At 39.9% G+C, this 24,587-nt stretch overlaps 1 protein-coding gene and 1 long non-coding RNA gene across 2 annotated transcripts in view; one reads left to right on the forward strand and one right to left on the reverse strand.

The window, feature by feature from the left end:
- Positions 1–19,303, forward strand: part of LOC147915875 (uncharacterized) — an 82,667-nt gene extending 63,364 nt beyond the window's left edge. The window contains exons 2-3 of the long non-coding RNA XR_015553843.1: positions 3,838–3,902; positions 16,175–19,303. This is a non-coding gene — a long non-coding RNA (uncharacterized LOC147915875). The remainder of the gene's footprint in view (positions 1–3,837; positions 3,903–16,174) is intronic.
- ENPEP (glutamyl aminopeptidase) overlaps positions 1–24,587 on the reverse strand; it is a 79,227-nt gene that overhangs the window by 14,383 nt on the left and 40,257 nt on the right. The window contains exons 9-13 of the mRNA XM_004426578.3: positions 22,821–22,886; positions 22,533–22,684; positions 14,952–15,031; positions 5,893–6,023; positions 5,712–5,767 (exon numbers count right to left, since the gene is read on the reverse strand). Of these exons, the coding sequence (XP_004426635.1) occupies positions 5,712–5,767; positions 5,893–6,023; positions 14,952–15,031; positions 22,533–22,684; positions 22,821–22,886 (485 nt within the window). The remainder of the gene's footprint in view (positions 1–5,711; positions 5,768–5,892; positions 6,024–14,951; positions 15,032–22,532; positions 22,685–22,820; positions 22,887–24,587) is intronic.

Consider the following 24,587-nt stretch of genomic DNA (forward strand, 5'->3'; position numbering starts at 1 on the left):
GGACAGCATAAGTAGAAGTATGGAGAGACTCCTAGGATCCAAAGGTTGGAGGCCTTGACGAAATACCACTACGTATTCAAATGTTGAAAAATCAATATCCTATCCTAGTGCCTTGTTTTTCCAACACAGTTGATAGCTATGCAGTAGTTCTACTTTGGTATCACTTATTTTCTTTCAGTCTGAGTCAGATGGTCAGAACACAGGACCAGGAGTGAGTTTTTGCCGGGTGATATTATAGGCACCGTATTTTGAGAATTAAGCTGATGCACTTTTCATTTGCCACAAATCATGTTACTCGTAAGCTCCTATGCACCGAATCGGTGGTACTTGATACTTCAGAGGAAGAGTGGTATCATTCAGAACCATGATTTGAGCATATATCAACAACACCTGGACAGTTTGTTAAATCACACACTCTTGGGCCCCACTCCAAGAGTTTCTGATTCAGCAGGTCTGGAGTAGGACCCAAGAATTTGCATTTCTCACAAGTTCCTAGGCCCAGTGTTGATACTGCTGGGACCATATGTGAAGAACCGGTTTTTAGAACAATGACATCTACAGTGCCCTTCCCAGATCTCCTTGGAAGTGTTGTGTTGACTCACAGCTGCCGCCTTCAGAGAATAGCACTTGGCCAAATACATCCAACTTGCCTAAGAGGTTATGCAACCCCCCACCCCTGGCCATTAATTATCTGATTCAGGGATGCAACAGGCCAGTCTGCTTCCCTCAAGTTGGATCCACTCTGTGGTACAATTCATAGCTTCCCAGTGGAATCCGGCAAAGCTAACCTCCAGCTGAGACTATATTATCGCTCAGCTTTTTCCTCTGCGCCATCCTGCTTCTCACACTTCCTACAATAAGACTACTCTCTCAATAAGCCACATGTACAAGAACCCCCATTTCAGACTCTGCTTCCAGAGAACCCAACCTACGACAGCATTCTTACTCGACTCTGAGTCTCCAACTCCATTTGTTAAGTCCACAGACAAAAGTCTGAAAGCCAGACTTGGTTGAGGATTTTCCTTATGCAAAAATCTTCCATTTATATAATAAGAGCCCAGCCTGAGAGATTTAAATAAGAATTTTCCTACAATCTGTAGTGTAGAGAGGATGGAGGCTATAACTTAAAGAAAGTTCCCACCAAACCTGAGGGAGAAGAAGAGGACAAAGAGGTCCTCTGAGGGAATTCTTGCTGTCCTATCTTGGCTAAGGCACCAGGAAGGTTGGGGAATCTTATAACAAAAGATTTGTTTTTGCTTCTGGGTGTGACCTGGAAAGACTGCATCGTCCTTAGAGAGTTAAGCACAGTGTCTCGTCAAACATGGCTCTTGAGTGCGACAGTGGGACAGTTGGGAGAAGTGCTAGATGGATGGAACTGACCCCATGTGCTCACATTCTTCAGCAAAGCCTTCAGATGGTGTGGAGAATTTTGGAAAGTTCCCATGTGTCTGGTCTCTCAATGTTAACCTGCCAATTAAATTCAGATTTCTTGCTTAACAGCCTCTTTGCTCAACTAGATCCCTTTCAGAGTCTCTCCCCCTTCCCCTACTTCTTCCTTCTTTTAAAGGGCAGTTTGTGGGGGCGGGGGGGAATTTGCTTATCCAGTTCTGTGCTGTGCTCTGATCACTTCTGCAAACACCTATAAAACGGTAAAACTGGTGGACCCAAAGCTCTGTAATCATGATGTGGCTGATGTTCACTTGGTGGTCTTCATTTGCCAACCTGGTCCTCACCTTGGATATCACTGGAGCCACTGCTCCTTGAAGCCAGCCCTGGTGGTCTAGTGGTTAAGATCGGCGCTCTCTCTCCCTGCCACAGCCCGGGTTTGTTTCCCAGTTAGGGAACCATGCCACCCATCTGTGGTTGTCATACTGTGGTGGCTGCACGTTGCTGTGATGCTGAAAGCTATGCCACCGGTATTTCAAATACCAGCAGGATCACCCATGGTGGACAGGTTTCAGCAGAGCTTCCAGACTAAGACAGACTAGGAAGAAGGACATGGCCACTCGCTCCCAAAATAATTGGCCATGAAAACCCTATGAATAGCAGTGGAGCATTGTCTGATACAGCACTGGAAGGTGAGAGGATGGCACAAAAAGACCAGGCAGGGTTCTGCTGTCGTCAGGGTCGCTAGGAATCGGAATCAACTCCACGGCACTACTAACAACTTCTCTTTGAAGCCTGGCTGAAATTCTGTTTGGATCAGTTTAGGTGTCCTTTTAAGCTGTCCTCTCTGCCATTCTTCCCTCCCCTAGGGACCCCTGTCCCCACCATGGGCCTGCTAGCCAGCACGTTCTGCTTTGCCTTCTGTTATTTCTCACCCCTCTCCCGGCTTTAGCACACAGTGGGCTGCAGAACACAATATGAGCTGTTGAAGAGGAAAAAACCTACCATAACAGGTAGACAGAAAAGGATTCTTTCTGTCTCGCTTTTGGCGAGACCCCAAAACCGGGCCCCTTGGCCTCCACTCCAAAGTAAGGTGCAGGTCCATCAAATCAGGGCTAAACCATCAGGAACAGGTCTTTGTGACCCTTCGCTGATAACCCCCCACCCGCCTACTAAAGAGACTGGAGAGGCTGAGGGGCGAGAGGGACGTTTTAGAAGAGGGCTTGTGGAGAGCACTCGGTGTACTGTGAACGCTCTCCCCTACAGGGGACGGGACAGGTGCAGGATGCTTTCCCCTCACATTACGCCTAGGAAGAGGGGCTTTAATGGGATCACCTGAAGAGTTCTACCTGTGTATCCTGGAGCTTGGGGGCATAGTGCCTGGTGTCTGATACCCCGAGATATCTAAAGGATGAGATACTGTGATTGGCTGATGCTCTGACCTCAGAGTGATGATGTGGGACTGCATGGGGTGGCCCGTCCTTCCAGATTTTGTTGAGGCAAAGGATACACGAATACTTCCGATGGACGAGAAGTGGGTCAGAGGTTTTCACTTGCCCACCTCAAGGGAGCTGCAGGGAGAAAGACTTGGCAATGGAATGGGTGTGGGTGGCAAAAATCCCAGGAAAACACCACATGAGGAAGAGTCAGTGTTAAACATCTTCGAAGTGCAGAGGGGACCGGAAATGGGCAGCATGTCAGGATCTTTCTTCCCTTCACCTACCCTCCCTGCCTGCTCTCCTTGCCTTAATGCTGGAGGAACCAGAGGCAGCATAATGAGAGAGAGGTAGGAGCTCCACGCAGGGAAACCAGGGAAACAGAGAGGAAACAGCACCTCGATCCCCCACAGGGAGCTGGCCTGAAGCTGCCTGAGTGGGGGCCGGGAGAAACTTCAAATGCCGGTGAAAACGTTGATGGTTTTCCTGGCCTGGGCATATAATGGAACTGAGACTGTTTTGGGGACTCAAAGTGCCTGGGTGAATTTTTACTCCTTATTTGAAGTATTCACTCCAGTATTTACTCCTTATCTGGGTATTCCATCCGGGGCAGTAAGAGTACTAGGTCTGCAGATCTGGGGACAGGGAATTGAGAACACAGTCGTTTTTAGATGTGCCCTTTTAGTCCTGCTAATTAGACGTAATAGATACATTTCTTTCTGAACACCTGAGTGGAACTGTGTGAATCCTACTCTTACTACAGGCACCCATTTAACAACACATTTCTCCCCTTTTCCCCCTGAGGTTTCAGAGTGGTCTGGACCCGGCTCCGACCAACACTGGTGGAGTCTGGTCCTCTCTGGGGCCCATTTTCCTCATGTGTTGCAGAAGGGAATTGGATGATAACTCAATGCTCAGGTGATAGCTCCAGTATTTTCCAATCTGTGGAGTCTGTCTGTGATTCTACAAGTTTTTTTTGGTTTTCGCATTTGTTTCCCTTTCTCTCTTTCCACAGCTCTTCAAAATTTCATGGGGCTATGGCCAAGGAGCTGAGCAAATGCGAGAAAGTCTTTCGATTGTGTGAGTTATCTGCTTTATACACAGTCCCTCAGAGAGAGCTGTTTAAGAGCCTCTCACTTCTTAAAGCAAAAAGAACTGTCTGCATTGTGTTGTGATGGGAATTAAAGTGTAAAGATATTACTGTTCTGTGTCATTTCTAACGGCCAAGATGCCAAGCTTTGGAAAAGGTCATGGTGCATTCACAGGAGGGTTTTCCCCCCCAAAATTCTAAATGGTTCTATTATGTTTTAAAATATTGATCATTTTCTTTCACCACTTAATTTCCTAGGTCTACACACTACCTGGTACAGAGTAGGTGCTCAACAAATAATATTTATTAAATGAGTGGCTGACATACTGTAATATAATGAAAATAATTAATCTGTTACATATCCAGGAGATTAAACTTGGGGATTCACTAAAGGGAATCATATGGTCTGTTACCTACAAGGAGATCTGGATGAGAAATTCAGAAGAGCTTTTCTAAATGCTCCTTTGTTGCTACCGATCAACGGTGGATGCATTTTGGTGAAGTGATACAATTTATTGAGTGCTCGCTAGAGGCCAGAGAGGGTTTTGGGTGTTTTATGTGCATTATCTCATTTATTTCACAAGAGTCTTATCAGGTCATCTCTATTTTACCAATATGGAAATTGAGCCGGAGAGAGGTTAAGAAGCTTACTCAAGATTACACAGAACCAGGATTTTAATCTGGTTCAAGAGCCTGTTTTGTAACCCTATAAATTCCCTCCTTAAAAAAAGTCAAGACGGTTTTCTGACTTGCAGTACACTCTCTAGGAAGTCTGTGTGAAATAGATCTCCCACGCCTTTAGTGCTGTTACACTGTCCTTCCAGCCATGTAGTCAGCTCCTGTTTAATGAGCATCTACTATGACCCAGGCACAGCCAGGAGCTGGGGATACAATGATTAGGAACATGATCTGGGTGCCGACTCTCACGAAACTTACAGTTTGGTAGGCGAGATGGTCAATTAATAAGTAACGACAATATAATATTTCGAGGAAATACAGGGGCCCATAAAAGGAATACCCAACCCAGACAAAGGGGCCACTGGAGGCTTCCTGAGGAAGTAGCATCTCAATCTCAGTACGTTGCTTGTATCTAGGATAAGGCCACTACAAAGCCAGCAAAACAAGTCAGCTGTGTCCCCAGCTCGTACAAAAGTGCCAGATTCAACAAATACCTGTTGAATTAGTGGTGTTAGGCAACCTGAAAAAACACCTCAGCGGTTCTCTGTTACTACTCCTCCACTCCCCAATCTACGTTGATTATTTTTTCTAAGTGTAGGTTACTTTCAGGCCATGAGGAAAAAGGAAGGTGAAATTTCCTAAATGGTACCTCAATTCTGATCCATCCTAGAGCACCATGTCTCATTCTTCTTACGCCAATGACCCGAACAAGATTTGACAACTCTAGCCATAAAAATCTTACAATGGGCTTGGGCTCACAGAACTGAGTTAAAGAAACACATTGTTTGTCTTTTTATTAAGTCAAATTATGAAGGTGCACTTTTGGCATTTGCAAATGTCACTCCTAATTAGCTGAAGGACTCTGATATAGATAAACCCTACTCAAAGTCAATAGGGTAGGTGAGTTTCTTTGCATATATTAAGAGCTAATATCAGTATTTTGGCTCTGAGATTCATATGAGCGTTAAAAAAAGAGTTAAGGAAAACAATAATGTTATAAATAGTGGCTTTGGGTATTTTAAACTAAAATTAATTAATAAACGTTGTTGTAATTCATTAAGAAAAGATTTATGACAAAATCCACAGTATTTTAAATGATCTAGTCTTATTCCAAAACCCACCTTGCCAAAGCAAAAGCATCATCAATAAGACTTGCACGATCAGCAGAAGAAAAGTCCTGGGAAGAGGAAGAAAAAGGTAAGAAACGTGATTCTTAAAGCAAAGCATTTTGAAAAATTAATATCATTACGATGCTGTTCTTAGAACAAAAATAAAACAATTCACAACCATTGCTGCTCTTACCATGTGGTTGAGAGAAAGACTGGTAGCTATCTGGTCCCAAGTTCGTACTTCATAGTTTACACGATAAAACCCAATATGATCTGGGTTTATTTTGAGAAATCCACTAGGATTCGAAGAGGTCAAAGTGATTCCTGTGGTAGTAAATAAACACTAATGAGAAATATGTTTGCATATACTGTAAACACAGACAAAATAGACCCAGAGGGTAAAAAGAAAAGAAATATTAGCTCAAGGAGTCAAGTTTGATTTGGATCCAAAGCCCCAAAACCTAATTCTTACTTAGTTGCCCAACTTTAGAATGTCACTGTAGTGCGTGAGCTGAAAAAGAAATAAGTAATGTAGATAAGCATCCTGTAATTTGTGACTTATACTTCTTATTGGCAGAAGCTTGCTAAGTGGGTGAAATAATCCTGTGCTTGTCAATCCTTCAATAAAAGAAAACAACACCTAAAGACAGAAGTCCATGCCTTCTGGGGGTAGTCCATACAGTCCTAATCATGATGGATTAATTACACAAAGACTATTCCCTGGAGTAGCCTGGGGAGGGGATAAAAATGTAAACACTCAAAAGAATACTTTGCTTATTAAAATCAACATTCAAATTGATGGAAATGGGTATTGCTAAGCAGAATAATGATTTGAGAATCAGTAATGCTTTTAAAATGTCAAGAGGGCTTGCAATAGAACTGAAATCCAAATACAACATTCTTGATTTTGTAATCTATTTCATACTTACTCTTCCAATTTTATTTATCTTTGTAAAGTCTTCTACTTCTTTATTTCAATTGAATATATCAATGCTTTTTCATCAATGGATTTACCAAATTAACTTTCTCTCTAATGTAGCATCCAGTATTTACATAGGGCTCTAGCATATAGATTTTAGAAGCTCAACATTAAAGGAACAGAGATTTTTGTTTTAGGTAAAAAATACTCAAAATAATAGCTATTCTCTCACATGACCAGTGTTTGTGAGCGTTACTCTTATACTTTTTAATTCATATACTCGTTTGCAGGGACATTACAGTTGTGCACCAGTCAGCAACGGACCGCATAGATGCCGGCGGTCCTGTAAGATTAGTACTATATAGCCTAGGTGTGGAGTAGGCTGTACCCTCTAGGTTTGTGTAGTACACTCTGTGATGTTTGCACAATGATGCAATCGCCTAACGATGCATTTCTTAGAACCTATCCCCATTGTTAAGTGACACATGACTATATACAATTTAAATAATGGTGTGGGAATACTTAGTATATTTGAGGAATTTCCAATAGTTTAATGTAGTGACAATGTAGGATGTGATATTGGAAAACAGAAGATGAGGCTGGAAATAGGGGCTGGGGCTTCACTGTGAAGAGTCATGTGCATGTGAAGGAATCCATTTTCTGAGAGATGTTAAGACAAGATTTTTAAGCAGGGAAATAACATGCACAAGTCTTGTTTTCTAAAAATATAATCTTGATAGTGGTGTGGGAGATACATTGGAAGGAGATTCTAGAGTCCACTGTGATAATCTATGGCAAGAGAGAATGAGGGCTTACACTAATGTGGAGAGGACGAAAATAGAGAGGATGTGAGGTAGTCAAGAGACACATCACAGGTAAAATCAGCACAATCCTGTTTCTGTCTGATGTGGCTGGTTAGAGGAGGGGAAATGGCTTGCATGATCGGATGAATAATGGTGTTGCCATTAGAGAATAGAGGAAGATGAGTCAGTTTGGGAGGAAAGATGATTTAAAATTTGGAAGTGTTTGCAAAGTTTGGAAGATATCCAGAACACAGTAGTTTTTCATAATATATGAGTAAGCTCTTCAACAAGACAATAAGTTTCTTTAGGAACATTCAGAGTAGGTACTTGACAAATTATAAACCTTTGCCTCACTCATGCAGTATTTATCTTTCTTTGTCATTCTCCCATGGATAAGTTGTTGAAAGGAAGCTAATCTTTTGGCAATCGTACACTTTGAATGTTTGTATCAGGAGGAGAGCCTCTTGCTGAGCACAGAGCCATATGTTACAGGCGAGAGAGCATGAACTTTCGAGTCTGACAGATCTAGGATAAAATCCTTGCTCTGTGACTTACTAGTGGTGTGATCTTGGCCAAATCACTTGACCTCTCTGTGTCCCAGTTCACCACGAGGGAAACAGGGATAAAAATCCCTCACAGGGCTGTTGTGAAGATTAAATAAGATAACATAGGTAAAGTGTTGGTCACATAGTTATGTGTGCAACAGATGGTAGCTATCCTCATTATTATGAAAGGGGATATGCCGCCAGTTCTATAAATAGTGAAGCAAATATAAATAACATTGAGAAGTTCCTGGCAATCCATCTAAATACTGCAGTATTTTAGTGTGCTTTATATATACCTAGTTAAGCCAGTCTAGAGTTACTGTGATTTTTCTCACTTTATAGCTGAGGAAGCTGAGATCCAGGAAGTCAGTAGTTATGGATTTTCCAAGTTCATGCTACTTTCAGAACAGTTGTCAAAGCAAAACACTGGCAGCTCATTTGGTTACATAATGAAAGAAGGAGAACTACAACACCGATGCCTATTCCAGGTGGCGCCTAGAAGAAAGGGTGGACTTTTCCTTCTGTTGCTCCGTGTACTATTAACTTTTTTCTGATTAAAAACAGTAGTATGTGTTTTTTAGTTTACAAATATGTATTTGGAAAATACAAAAACAATATAATGAAGAGTATAAAAATTACCCACCGCCAGTTAACATTATGTCTTTATCTTCCATGTGTGTATCTTCCATGTACTGGCGCTTACGAACACACAATACACAGAATGGAGCCTTACTGTTTTTACGATTAGCAATCCTTTTCATTTGAAATTATATTGCAAACACCTTACAATTTTGTTTTATATATATGAAAATGGAAATTTAATGGCCACATAATACTCTATCACTCAATTTACAAATTGTTTTGTTCAGTTTCTGGCCAGTTTTATGCATAGAAGAGTTGAATAAATTATTTCTAGGTAGATGCTCTTTCTAGAAAATTCTTATTTTTTTCTTGTATTATTTGTCTACTTGCTAGAGAAGACTGATAATTACCTTTTCAAAATTTTATCCAGAGGCTATTTAATTTCAACCCAATTAGATTTCAGGAACAGAGCACTCATAACAGTTCTTTAATGTACCATTTTATGTAAATAATTATAACAAACTTTAAACAACTAGACAGCTTGTGATACCCTGCAACTCCTAGAGAAAGAAACTTATTTTTTTGGTGATATAAATGTTCTTCCATGTGTATAGTGATGGATGGTAATTAGTCTTTGGGTGGTGAACATGATGTAATCGACACAGAAATCAAAATATAACAATGTATACTTGAAATTTATACAATATTATAAACCAATGTTACTGCAATAAAAATAATAAATGCTTGTTGCATCAATCCTTACGGAAATTATTTTTCAATGTAAAATGACAGTTTACATCTTATTAAATTTTGTGCATCACTTCATAGTAAAACAGCTGAAAGATACAAAAGTAGTACTTTTTGACTAATGACACAGAAATTATACTTGGAGAGCTAAACATTTCAAGTAGGATGCAGTATCAGGATTTGGGGTCAAGGAAGAAAATTTCAATTTCTGACTGAGACTAACATGACCCATTGTAAAATCAATTGGTTACCCATTTGTGGTAGTGTTTTCAACAAATCACTTATTCAAGAAAGTGTTAATGATTGTGTTAGTGATAATTTAGAGTCCCTCCTAAATCTCAGCATGAGGCCTAGAGAATCTCCCTGAAAAGAAAGGTATTAATATGTAATATATAACAAACAGGAATCTGGAAAAACACAACCTATCATGCTGGAGGATTACTACTGGCGATGGTTTTGGGGACTGGAAAGAAAGAAGCGCACAGGAGAATTGAACAGTGAAGCTCTGTCGGTGTGTCTCCAGTCTGCCTAGGGAAGCCAGTGCCCAGCTGAGCTGCTACACGTGTTCTACGTCTTCTAACAGATCTGCTCCTGCAGAGAACAGTGTGTGGCAGAAACCTGCGAGTTATGCACCACGCTGTGCTCTTTTCCTCCGGGTACACAGCTACTCCATATTCATTTGCCTCCCTTGCAGTTAAGTGGCAGTGTGTGATGGAAAAATGGCCATAAGATGCGGACAGAAGCAATACATGTGCTTGTAGGACTGGTCCCTCCATTATCTCCCGCTGTCTTCTGGCCGGATGCCAAAGATCCAGCAGGAGAGTCCAAGATGCAGAGGGTGGTGGAGCCATAAGAAGGAAGACGGGGTTTCTAAGTCATGAATCGGGGGAGAGCCACCTGGGAGAGATGGCAGATCAGGAACACTTCCCTTGGACTGTTGTATGAACAAGAAATTTTTACTGCATGGAGCCACTACTGATAGCCTCTAAATGCAATAATTAGACTCCCCTGGTTAATGTGATATATAAGGCTATCACAGCTTGACATATCTAAAATAATCCATCTACCTTAACTCTCTTTACTCTTAGTAAGTAAACTTTCTTCCTGGGAAGAGATAACCTAATTACCTGACATGAGTATTCTGGTTCACCTTGGCCTGTGTATTTTTATTTGTGTAAATTAACAAATTAGCATTCTTGGGGCCAGCCCGGTAGCGCAGAGGTTAAGTGAGTGCACTCTGCTTCCTCAGCCCAGGGTTCGCAGGTTCAGATCTTGGGCATGCACTGAGGCACCGCTTCTCAAGCCATGCTGTGGCGGTGTCCCATATAAAGTAGAGGAAGATGGGCACGGATGTTAGCCCAGGGCCAATCTTCCTCAGCAAAAAAAAAAAAAAAAAAAAAGAGGAGGATTGGCATCAGTTTTTAGCTCAGGGCTGATCTTCCTCCCCCCCAAGAAAACAAATTAGTGTTCTTATATGTTTGGTTTATGTGAGTAAATCTTTCAAGACTTGGTTGAATTGATGAAACCGAGCTTCTGAACCTGCAAAACTGAATCCATAATGATCCAATCAAAATTCAAACATTTCATGAGGCTCAGCTTGAAAGAATGAAGAGTCTCTTTCTTTGTTATTAAATTAAAAAATACATGCTCATCATTATTTTGATACGAAATATTTAAATATAACTACTATCAAATTTTAGTAATATCCTATTTATATCGTAGTCAGAATTTGGCTATCTAAACCATCCAGAGTGCGTCCTCAAATCTGACAGAGTTAAGAAAACAGCCATCACAAAGTCTATACCGTCTCCTATGCCCTAGGCCCTCTCCTAGACCCTACGTGTTCAGGAATGCCTGTTCTAAAACCCTATGTTTTAGCAATATTGGTAATCTGATATCATGTGATAATCTTCAATTTTTCTAAATGTTAGAAAGCAGCAGATTAAAAGAAAAAAGGTGGTATACTACTAAATGTAGATGCACTGACAACAGCCTAAATAGCTGATACTGAGGATAGAGGCATAACTACAGCGTACACAGCAACCCTTAAAGCACAGCAGACTGGGGCGAACAAGCCTTCATCAGCAAGGACTCACTCAACTCTTATAAGTCTTAGGATGTGCCCAGCACCATGCTGGGAACAGAGTGGGCAGGGGACAAGGAGTTTGATATGTAGTTTGTATCTTCAAGGAGGTTACTTGCTTAAAAAGGAAAAGACAGAACATATGAAGTCTAGATAACAATGATGCTATTTAAAATATAAAATAATAATACTAGGAATAAGAATCGATGACACCGACAGCAGAAAATACACATGGATGGTGAGAGGAGAGATTACTCAGGGTAGGTTAGACTAGCCAGAAAAGCTTCTGTGATAGAGGTCCTCCTCTTCTGTTATAAATTACATGCTTAATTTCTTTAATGTTTAAAATATCACGTACAACACAGTGTAAATAAAAGACCTTGGGGGAAGTCCCACCGTGGCCTGGGAAATTTCTAACTGATGACTCATCAAAGGAACCAAGGGGAGGGAGGCAAGGCTCGTAACCTGAGCTGACTGCCCATTCAGTACACTCAGGACGTGCTGGTCATCTGTGCTCTGAGCTGAGAGCTGAAGATGTTCCCAAACAGGAAACAGGAACTTACTGCAGAGCCTAAAAATGGAGCAGGCACTTTGAAGTAGGAAGAGAGGTCTAGTTCACTTCTGGCTAAGTGACCAGTCATGATTCTGAAGTTTCAGATAAAGGTAGGCTTGTCATCAAAGCTCTGTGGACATTAGAGCCTCTTCATTCATTTGTTCGTTCACTCATTCATTCATTCAATAAACAATTACTAGGTACCTGCTGGAGATACAGAACAACTACACACAAAAATAAGCTCCATTTCCTCGAGGAATATTCTGTGGGGAGGGGAGAGACAGGTAAGTCAATAGTGTGTTAAGTGTAAGGACAGAGGGATGGGGAGTTGCTGTGAGTCCTCTGCTCTCCCAGTTTCACACCAGCATTCTCTGTTCAGAGCACAGTTTCCATCTACACTTGGTCAATTCTATCACTATTTACACTCTAACAGCCCCCCAACTCTCAGCCCAGATGTCTTTTTCTTTAGTAACCTTTCCTGAACCCCAAATCTGGGCTGGTGCTTCTCCGGTGAGTGCCCTGGGCTATGCCCACACCAGGCCCTTATAACACCGTATTAGCTTTGCCTGCTGACCCGTCTGCACCCTCCCCGGACAGCGAGCGCCCCAAGGGTAAGGACTGCACTTTTTTTTCCCCTCAGCATTATCTCCATGCCTACCCCTGTTGTCTGGCACATACGTTACTTCTCAGTAAATACTTGCTTGAAAGAACTAATTAATTAATTAAGGATTAAATTCATTGCTCAAGTAGTCTGTTTAATAAGTACTGAAGCATGTAAGAAAAATGTTTATTGTTAACTCCTGAAATTTGCCTGAGGAAGCACTGGGGTAGGCTTTAGTTATCCGGAAAATTCACTTTTATGGAAACCTCATTCCATGAAAATGCTGGGCAAACTGTGTTAGTGGAGATGAATTATTCCTGCTTTTAAATTTGTAAATAGCAAATCAAGCATCTGCCAAGACATTCCCCCATCCCTCAATTAATCAACGGTGACCAATGGGGAAAATATGTAGTAAGAGTTAAACGAAATCCAGTGAAAACCTCCCAATGGAATCCTAGCCTCATTAGGCCTTTTATCAGTGCTATTACTCATTTTAAAAGTGTCTTTTTTTCTTTCTTCTACATTTTCCTTTGGTAGATGGGGTTATGAGTAAGAAAAGGGTCAGAAAGATCACAAAAGATACAGTTGGGTACTCAAACACAACATAATCGTATATAGAATACTAAAACAAAATGTCATTGATCTGGGAGTTCTAGAAGAATTCAGAGGAATTGTTGACCACAACAATTAAAGTAATTGTTAGCATAAATGACCAAGAGAAAGTTTGGTTGTAAAAGCAACAGAAAGGGGTTTTACCTCAATAACAGGAAAGCTGGTAGAGTTTATGGTAAAAATTTAAAAATCATAAAAGAATTTATGATAAAAGTAAAAAACCCCAAAGGTGAAGAAAACCTACTGGATCTACACAAAAACTTGTACATAAATGTTTATAGCAGAATTATTCATAACAGCCAAAAGGTAGGAACAATCCAAATGCCCGTCAACTGATGAATGGATAAACGAAAGGTGGTCTATCGATATAATGTGAATATAATTTGACAGTAAAAAGGAATGAAGTCCTGATATATGCTATGACACAGATGAACCTTGAAAACATTATGCCAAGTGAAAGAGGGCAGTCACAAAATACCACATATATCATTCCATTTATATGAAATGTCCAAAATAGGCAAATCTATGCAGACAGAAAGTACATGAGTGGTTGCTTAGCGCTGGAGGTATGGGAGGCATGGAGTTTCTTTGTGAGGTGATTAAAATGCTCTAAAATTGATTGTGGTAGTGGTTACACATTTCTGTGAATATGATAAAAACCATTGGATTGTATACTTTAAATGAGTGAATTGCATAGTATGTGAATTATATCTCAATCAAGCTGTTTTTTTAAAAAATCTACTGGAAATAGGATAAAACTTTACTTGCCAGGGGGAAATCAAACCTAATTAATATTTGAGGATATTTTTCAAGAGAAAATATGCATATGTAAATAAAGGATTGGTGATGTACTTTCATTGCTAAGAAGCCACGGGTGAGAGTCCATGAAAAACGCTATTCTGAAACCAAGTCCTCGTGAGATGGGGTGAAGAAGAGTCTTGTTTGCCTTAGGTAAGAAATGATTTTGAAACACAAAACAAGTTCAGTGGTAAAAGCATAAAAAGCAAGTTTTTCTGGGCTGGGTCTAAAAGCTGCCTTATTTATTATTTTTTCGATGATCTGGAGGAGAGAACATGGGACAAGTTCTCCTGGTTTTTATAGAATTCTAACATTTTTCAAGAAAAAACAAATCAATGGAGATCGAATACAGAAATATATTTCCAGTAGATTTAAGTGAGCAGAACAGTCAGAGTTGAATTTTAACACAGGCAAGTGCCAAGTAATTCACTTAGGGAGATGATGGATGGATGGATGGATGGATGGATGGATGGGTGGATATAGATATAGATAGTGCCTTGAGCTATTGGTGACAACTTACAACTTAGAAAAGATAATTTGGTATCATTAAAGATTCTAATGTCATGCTAATTTGGAAAAATTATAGGTCTAATTTAATGACAGCATTTAAAAAATCACGCTTGTCACATAACATTGAGGAAATTCAATGGCTTACTTATCTGATATAAAGAAAAAAAGATAAAGAAGAAAGAAGGGAGGGAGGGAAGGAGGAAGGATGGAAGGAAACTTCTATATTGATCTTCCAGTGATTTGCTATGTGACCCTTCTTCGGATTTGGGTATTTATTCTTGTGTCAATCATGGTAAATCATTAAAAAGAATATCTCAAGGTAGAAAAGTTCTCATTATTGTAGGTAAGGATTTGGACTCATCACTAAATTATTTATCTGGTCTCTTTTAGCTGGAATTTACATCATAAGTTCCAGTTTTATTGTTGTTTCTTTACACTTATATTAGTTTAATGTGATACATTAATTCAAAGAAAAAATAAACCAATTGATGATATTTACCTCCTGTTTCTGACCTATTGTAGATTGTAGTACTTGAATCACTATCTTCAGTCCATTTAACTGGAATATTCCATGTGTAGCTAAAGTTTTTTAAAAAGAAAAATTTAACTTTTATTACTAAAAAATAAAAAACATTTCCAAAGTAAAAATAATTAAAAAAGCAATAGACGAGCACATTTTCCTCATAAGTGATCATCCAGTGTATAGTATACAATTAATGCAGTTAATACAACACTCTTTAGTGATGAAATAGGCCACATAAATGCTTTCAATTTCTATAAATCTCTAAAATGTGGAACTTTGTATCAAAAAAATTAGCTAAGGATGAAGAAGATTATTTCAATAAAATGCCTTGAAGCTTTGGAATAAAGACATTGCATAAATGTAACACATTATATGATAATATTGAGCATTCACCCACATACTTGCACACGCTCTAATAGACTATAGTTTCTATCAAGGAACACAAAGCATCTTTAGAATTCAGAAGACAATCTTAAACCGCTGTGAAGGAAACAGCACATGCTAGAAATTATGTTGAAATTACACCACCACTATCACCCCTTAAAGCTTCGCGTGCTCTTTAAATATCTCTGTTTGGAATCAAAGTGAACCCATGTGTGCAAAGGAAAAATCCTCAGGCAGCCTGTTTTAGGGGTTTTTAGTGTTCTCTAGCTACTTAATATTTTCTTGTGGAGCAGGGGAAGGAGGTTAGCTTTGTACATTGATACAATATACACCTAACATTTCAGTCTTGAAATCTCATAAAAGAGGTCTTAAATATCTTTCTGATTGTTGTCCTCACATCATCTCCTGTCAGTCAGAAAATGCAGGAAACCCTGACAGAAGAGGAATCTGCGTTGAGTTTGGGCTTCAGCTCAAAGATGGCCTTGTTTGTCTTCATCTGCGATCATTCAGGTCCCTAACCAAGAATGGGGGAATGATACTTCTCCTTTTCAAGATACAATAAAATTGATGTAACTCAGGGAGAATGTATTTTTGCCATCTACATGAAAGAAGTAATCCTTTGTTTTATAGCTATTGAAATGTTTTATAGGATTGACTTTTACTAGCTCTCTTGGAGAATTTTATTGCAGTGGAAAGTTTTTGGCTATAAGTTTCATAGAACCAACACTTAAATCGCTTCTTGGGTCCTGTGGCAGACATTGTTGGTGCTCCACCCTTATTCCCTTGAATCTCTTTGCCATTTTTGTACACTCCAGATTCCAATGTGCTTTCCCTGCCAGCAGCCAGCACCTGGGTCTCTCCGTCAGAAGACTGCCCTCTGGCTGCCTGAGCCAGCAAAGCCAGCAGTTCCTGGGAATTTACATTCTTGGATGCAGCCCTTAGCCAGTGATGGATGGGCGTGAGAATCTTCCTTGCCCCATCGTCAGGACCACTCGGAAGCGCGTCTTCAGAGCCTCCCTTCAAGGTAGTTGCCCTCTACAGGACCTGCTTGATATTGCACCTTTGCTGGCCACCTTATCCCACCTCCCACTCCCCCACCCTCTTTCCTAGAAACACTTTCCAATGAGTCATTTTCACTTGAATGCTCACCTCAGGGTCTGCCTTTAGGGAAGCCAATCTAAGAGCATCCCTTGTAGCTTCTCAACAGACACATAAAGAAGCATTGTTTAAAAGTCACATGCCATCTACACATCTCACTCTTTCACTGCTCTGCTATTTGGTGCTGCCACATAGACCGGCGTCTCATCCGTCCTCACCTTATCCCAGTGCCAACCTGACTGAGACAGCAGAGCACACAGTGGCCCCTCTAAAACACGGGCTCTGGGACTGCGCTGCACCTAAAGTGGGCATAGGTTATACTTCTAAGGTCAGGTAAAGAAATATTGCTCAGAGGTCGGTAAGAGTATCATAAAACAAAAAGGATTGAGGCTATATAATTTTATAGTTTTAGAATCACTTACAGCATCTAATCTAATCTGAGTAAAGTAATAGATTTGAGAGTACAAAATGTCAAGAAATGGAAATTACATAAATGAAATGATAGAGTTTCCTATATGTTATTTAAAATTCAGGAGTATCAGATTTCACTTTTTAAAGGTATAATTCACTTTTTTTATTTCTAAGCATAGATAGGGCTAACCATATAACAGGCTCTGGCAGTATCAAATATTGCCAATCTAATTTTCACTAAGGAAAATGATTTTGATTCTCCCAAGATAACACACCTACTTCCATCCTCCCACCTGTTTACATTGAGTGGACTGTCAGAGACGTGAGCTCCCAGCAGAGAAGCCCCTGATGGAGACGTGAGACTCGCCCACTTCTAGGAGATGGTTGAGGCCGTAGCATTAACTTGCTCATGTATGGGCCGTTTGGATTATCAGAAGTCTCTGGTCAGTAAGACTTCCCTAATCTTGGACTATTTAAATAGTGAGAAAAGGGAGGAGGCCATTCAGTTTATAGTACAGATTAACCGACCATAGTGTCTACCAGACAGGAATACATCTGAGGAGAGAGCAGGTGAACACTAGGGCTGGAGAAAGGAGTAATTCCTCTCTGGGGACATGAAAGCATGTATTATGATCTAATTTTTTAAGCAAGTGAAAATAAGGAAAGATCACTTTTGATGTAATGTCTTTTTCTCTCTTATTTGTTCAGGAGCTGCTACAGATTTTAAACAATGTTCTCAACAGCAAAGCACATATTTTCTAGGTTTATTTCCCTATGCATATATAACTCTTTTTTTTTTTTTTTTACAAAAATGGAAGAAGTAGGTTGAGTTTGTGATAAATGGCCATTAAAAATCATGCATCTGTGAATCTAAATAAAATAAAAACAGTATCTGAAGGTAGAATCTCAAGAAAATATTAGAGAAAAGTGTAAATGTTAATATAGTTCCATGTTCTAGACCTTGATGAATACAATTTAAAGATTTACCATAACTTAAGAAGTGATTTTAGACCCGATTGTATATTTAGTACACTTGGTTATAACATTTTTTGTTTGTGTGGAGAGGAATCCATAACCAAGGAGAAATTTAAAAAAATCCAACCCCACTGGTTTAAATATAGTGTTGGCTGTCTTTTTTTGTTTGTTTGTTTTTCGTTTTTTGTTTTTTTTTTTTTGTGAGGAAGATCAGCCCTGAGTTAACATCGGTGCTAATCCCCCTCTTTTTGCTGAGGAAGACCGGCTCTGAGCTAACATCTATTGCCAATCCTCCTCCTTTTCTTTTTCCACAAAGCCCCAGTAGACAGTTGTATGTCATAGTTGCACATCCTTCTAGTTGCCGTATGTGGGACGTGGCCTTAGCATGGCTGGAGAAGCGGTGTGTCAATGCGCACCCAGGATCCAAACCCGGGCCGCCAGTAGCGGAGCCCGCGCACCTAACCACTAAGCCACGGGGCCAGCCCCCTTGACTGTGTTTTTGACTTAACAAATCAATGGATACATATGACAGAAGGGAACAATTAAAAGCTATGAAGCTTTCTCAATGGAAGTTTGTTCTTCAAGAGAGAAATATTTTTTTAATTTTAATATCCAAAGGCTATTAAATAGCAGTATTAAATATGGCCAATCTAATTTGCTAGAACATTAACTATAAAAGAATTAGTTTACAGTTATTAAACACTTTCTGAGAGACTTTCTTCACACCTATAATTCTCCTTCCTCATGTTCCCTAATTGTTACTGAATAATTATCTTGTGATGATTTGTATATAAATGACTATAAAGTCAATGAGACAATCAAGAAAGAGAAGAGGGAAAAGGATCTTTTCAGTGGAGAGTAGAGGCCACCTGGGGGCGGGGGACAAAATTCTCTTTACCCAAACCAAGTGTTAAGAAGTTGAAAGAAGGGACAATAAAAATAGTCATGGGTGAAACTGGAATGATGTCTGGGGGACCAGTGCTGCACTCTGTTGCTGCATTTAGCCAGGATCCAGCCTAGGAGGGGGCTCAGCTGGGTAATGGCGGCTGGGATGAGGTCCCCAGAGTGGTACTCCCAGTTTCCTGTGGCCAGCCCCAGAGGCTGGAGGTCCCAAGACCCTGACTTTGTTCGCTTCAGTTGGGAGCGGTTGGAACCCCACAAATGTATACAAAAAGAACTATCTAGTTATACAGAAATGGATATAGTATTAAGACTTTTGTACAAGGTGTATTCATACACGTGTGATAAGTTTTGAAATCGTCGGCTGTGTTACACATGTTTTGTCAGCGTTTACAATATTTGAAATGGTTAAAAAAACTAGCAAATTAGAGGAAATGACATATTGGATTTGTAATTTTAACTGAAAAATTTAGAATATCTTAACTCAGTACTCATGTTTAAATGTCTAGAAAAATCTGATTTTGTAAAATTAAGGGTTTGATTTTTAAAATGTTGAAAATGCCCAGGAAATTTGATATACTATATTTATGAGTTGTAATTTGTTAGATTCATAAAACTGTATAAGAAGGTTTTAAAAAAATTAGATATATAAATCTATATCTTTAGGTATTTGTATTTTGAAATTATAAATGGAATTTAATAAAATTTTAAGTAGTGATGTTCAGAAGTTTCTTATAAATAATGTATGCAAGATAATTTGGTTGATAGTTTGCAATTGCTGTTTAAATGTTCAGGAGAATTTCACTTGTGCAATTTTTAAATAAAAATATCCTTAATCAAAAACTAGAAAAACTGCTGTTGAAAACCCACAGTCTCCCTCTCCACCCTTCCCACAGGCCAGCACTTCTCTCAGAAGCATCCCCTTTAAATGCTTCTGGTTTTTGTTCTTCTGATGTCTAACTCTGTATCTCTAAATACCTCTATTTTGTGTGTGTGTGTGTGTGTGTGTGTGTGTGTGTGTGTGAGGAAGATTAGCCCTGAGCTAACATCTGTCACCAATCCTCCTCTTTTTGCTGAGGAAGATTGGCCCTGGGCCAACATCCATGCTCATCTTCCTCTACTTTATATGCGGGAGGCCTGCACAGCATGGCTTAGATAGGTAGTGTGTAGGTCTGTGCCCGGGATCAGAACCTGTGAACCCCGGGCCACCACCGAAGTGGAGCATGGGAACTTAACTACGCCACTGGGCCAGCCCCTAAATATCTCTATTTTTAAAAATAGTATTCATTAACTCATCCACGAGAGAAGGTGATTAAATTACTTATACTATTTTCCTTTCCATTTCCCCTTTAACGTCAAAATTTAATAAAATAAAATTATTTTTAAACTTTGTCTAGGTCACAATCATTCCTTTAAATAATATACCATACTGCCATTTCTTATTTCATAAATTTTAGTATTGCTACTCTTTCCTAACTGCAAAATGAGGATATCCTGTGGAGTGCTGGTAAATGCTTAACAACTGGCTCTTTGGGGTGGGGGTGAGGGCACGTAGTATTTGCTGATTTCCATTAACTCACATTGTTGCCAATTTCAAGCTACTGGCATGATGATGACACCACTGAGTTGGGGTGAGTGCCAGCTGAGCAGGGAAGTTAACTTTTAACTATAAAAGTTAAAAGCCAATAAATAACATTTACGAAATTACACTATATATATATATTGTTGGCCAAGGAGGGTACTGAAGTTAAATGTCCTTCTCTATGGTCTGATGTCATGGCCCCTCAGCCACCCCTAATGTAATGTAAGGGTCCAGTGGACTCCGACGTCTGTACTCTGTCAGTGACATAAATCATTCTACCTGCTTCATGGTTTTGGACCATGATTTTTATATAGGGCCTTTGATTTTGGCTTTTCTCATCAGTTGACCAAACTGATGGGGCCTCACTAAATCCTCAAGTTGTTCCATCCTCGAATCACACCATCTTCTGGAGAGAACATCGCTCTTTCCTGGGGACCACGCACCTTAGCCCCCGCCCCCCTTACTCATGGCCCTGGGAGCCCACAGCATCGCTGGTGGCCTGCATTTCCTTTCACGGCTTTCCTGGGTTGGACGCACTGTTTCCTGAATCCCACTTCTTCCTCTTTTTTTTGATTTATTCATATTTTTTCTCTCTCCCTCCTCTACGCCCCCCGGAGTGCAGCCCTGGTAACTTTCTAAGAAGTGTGGAAAGCATTTTCTGGGGCTGTGTGTCTGAAAATGTCGTTACTGTGCTTTCCAACGTGGTTTAGTTTGGGTATAGAATTAGACTTGAAACATTTTAGATGACTGTTCCATTTTCTTGTTGCACTCAGCGTTGTTGGGGAGAAGTCTAATGCCACGCTAACTCATGCAGCTTCCTTTTCTGAAATTTCCTGAGGATGTCACTGGGTTTTTGCTTTTTCCTTTTTGCACTGTGTACTCGGTGGGGCCTTTTGATCAGAATCCTTGTGTCCTTTATTATTTCTTTGATATAATTTGTCCCTCAAGTTTCTCTGTTTTCTCTTTTGAGAGATTACTATTAGTTGGGTGCTAGACTTCGCATATTTGTCTTCTTTTTCATATTTGCCAGTTCTGTGTGTGTTTGCTCTATATTTTTAGAGAATTCCCAAAATTTACTTCTAGCTGATCTATTATTTTTTTTGACAACCAAAAATTTAATCTTCCAGAGCTCTTTTGTATTCTCAGTTTGTCCTTTCAAAGACTTCTGCTCTTAGTTAATGGGTATAGTAGCCTCTTTGATCTCTGAATATATTTCATAAATTTATTTTCTATTTCCTCAATTATGTTTCTTATAGAGACAGGTTTTTTGGTTTGTTCATGTGGGATTTTACCTCTTATGCTTTTGGATTTTTTTCACATGTCTTGTGATCCTTGATTATCCATTCGTATTTAAGAAAGAAGGACTAAACTGATTATTCCTGGTGGCTTGTATGTAATCCCTCTACTCTTGAGAAGGGAGGCATGTTTTTGGTCGAGTCTTCTCTGCTGAACAGGAAGGCTGACTGGGTGCTCAGTGCAGCTCCAGCCCATCCATCCCACAAATGCCATGATGAGGAAGGCTTTCCTCTGGGCGTCCCAATCCAATGGAAATTCTTAGCTCTCAGCCACTGTTTTAGTCAACTTCTTTAGAAAAAAGAAGCCCTCTGGATTTTTGCCTTGGGTCATTGCTAGACTTCTGAGAGCTCTGTAGAGAGGAAGGGATGGTAGTAGAAGAAGGGCAAGTCAAGGGGGAGGGGTCTGACTGGCACAATTATCCTGAGTCTAGACTTCAAATTAATTGCCCTATTTTCCACCTCACTTCTCACTCCTGCGTCCACTCTTCATGCTGACCCTGAGCTCAGGGCCTGCCTAGGGAGAGGGACGAGCAGCCTCCACTGCTGGTGCAAGTCCCTTTTCATCTGGCTGCGTCTTCCTCAGTTTGTTCGTTTTCCGTCGATATTTTCCTTGTAGAATTCTCTGATGCTTATAGCCCCTCCTCTTTATTTTCTTTACTCTTACGAGTTTATTTCTTCTCATACCTCTATTCCTTTATTCAGGGATAAGAGCAGGACTCTGATGCCTGTACTCAGCCCACCCTTTTGAACCTGGAGACGACTGCGCTATTTTGAATGCCTTTGTTTCCCTAAAGACACTGTGCTTTTATACTATCGCCCATCAATCATGTCCTGAAGAGCAGGATCTAAACAAATGACTAGTATTTCCATCAAATTTCCGCTTTTCTCTTGAAATGCATTATAGATCTTTACCCAAACTCAGAGTGTGGCTGGGAAGCATTAGCTGCTGCATCCAACAGAAAGCGTTTCTGGGTGACGGTGCCCCCATCTTCCACATTAAGCACAGGATAGCCCATCTGTCTGGTCCAGGTGTCCATTACTTCTTCAACTGGCAGATTACTTGCCTAAGATTGAAAAACATGAGATTAATTAATTAAAAAATAAGGGGAAATAAAAGGATAGAATAATCAGATAAAGAAATGATTGGTAAATCACTTGTTAATCAGACAAAGAAGTAACTGAGGATATACTCTTCCTTACCTCTTCAAGTGCTTCCCAAAAATCTGAAGTTTTTGCATTCTTAAACTGGTATTTTTCCAAGTAAATCTGTATGTGAAAAATAACAAGTATTTTAGAAGTCAATGTTTGCTTTTCTCATACCTCACGACATGAGCTGAACCCCTGGACATATTGCATTCTAGTGTGTAATATAGCAAATGTACCTAGAATAAAAGTCAAACGATACACGGTATGCAAAACATTCTGTAACTATAAAAACACTGTACAAATAATAATTTATTTATAAAGCATAAGTAATATTTTTTTCTTATTAATGAGATAGTTCTTTTTTTTTTAGTCTAATGGAATTGTGACCAAGTTGAGGAAAAGAGTTTAATTTTTACAGGACAAGCAATATAAGATACTTCAAGGCAGGCAAGTGTTCACCAAACAATCAACAGTCCATAATATTTTGATCCACTATGAAGAGAGATCCAGAGTTCCACGATCTTCACTTAGTGGCATTGACTTGTTCATTACTGGCTGCACCCCTTACCTTCATTTATGTGTGTTTTGTCATCTCAGACACCAGATGACTCCACCACACATGGGGGATTGATGTGATATGCAAGGATAAAACAGATGAGCTTGGCTCTAAGCCCGGGCTCAGCAAACTTTTCTATAAAAAGCTATATACTAAAGACTTTAAGTGTTCTGGGCTACATAGTCTCTGTCACAACTGCTCAGCTCTGCCTTCATAGCACAAAAGCAGGCCTAGATAATATGTAAATGAATGAGCATGGCTGTCTTCCAATAAAACGTTATTTATGCACACTGATATTTGAATTCCATATAACTTTCACATGTCATGAAATATTCTTCTTTTGATCTTTTCAATCATTTAAAAATGTAGAAACAATCTTGTCAGGGGACCTTGCAAAAATGGGTAGTGAGCTGGGTTTTGGCCCGCAGGCAGTAGTTTGCAGACTCTATTCCAAAGAAATGAATATACAAACTTTTGAAGAATAATAATGATGATGATGATGGATAAATTGGGGAAAATATTCACTGTAAAGATTCACTCTTCATGCACGAGCTCCGCTACTGGCGGCCCCGGTTCGGATCCCAAGCGTGCGCTGACGCACCGCTTCTCCGGCCATGCTGAGGCCGCGTCCCACACACAGCAACTAGAAGGATGTGCAGCTATGACATACAACTATCTACTGGGGCTTTGGGGAGAAAAAGGAGGAGGATTGGCAATAGATGTTAGCTCAGAGCCGGTCTTCCTCAGCAAAAAGAGGAGGATTAGCATGGATGTTAGCTCAGGGCTGATCTTCCTCACAAAAAAAAAAAAAAAAAGATTCTCTCTTCAAATGTTTTAAAAATACAAATCTTTTAACTAGAAGGCCCCCTCCATTAGCAATTCTGTTCACAAAATCTCTCTATGTATGAGTTTTCAGATATAATGTGATATATCCTCACAGAAAATTCCCAGTCTTCTCCTAATCTCATAATTAGATGCCACTTCTGGTTCTTCAGGGAACCGTTCAAAGTTCCTACTGTGTCACTCCTCTGTTGCTCTCTAAAACTGTCCAGTCAAAAGTGTGGAAGTCCTCGGTAGAAATAGAACCCTCTTAAGTGTTCTTGGAGCCTTCAAAGAAAAGAACCGCTGGTTGCCTTGGCACATATCATTTTCACTCTGAGTTGCTATGATTTTCAGCAGATGCCGTACCTAAGTCACATTATCTTCTAAATTACTCTTCTCTTCAGGCGTAGAGAGATAAAACTATATTAGCAGGACTTCTCCAA

Source organism: Ceratotherium simum, chromosome 12 (genome assembly GCF_057802395.1).
Source record: "Ceratotherium simum simum isolate JZ-2026a chromosome 12, ASM5780239v1, whole genome shotgun sequence".
Taxonomy (NCBI): Eukaryota; Metazoa; Chordata; class Mammalia; order Perissodactyla; family Rhinocerotidae; genus Ceratotherium; species Ceratotherium simum.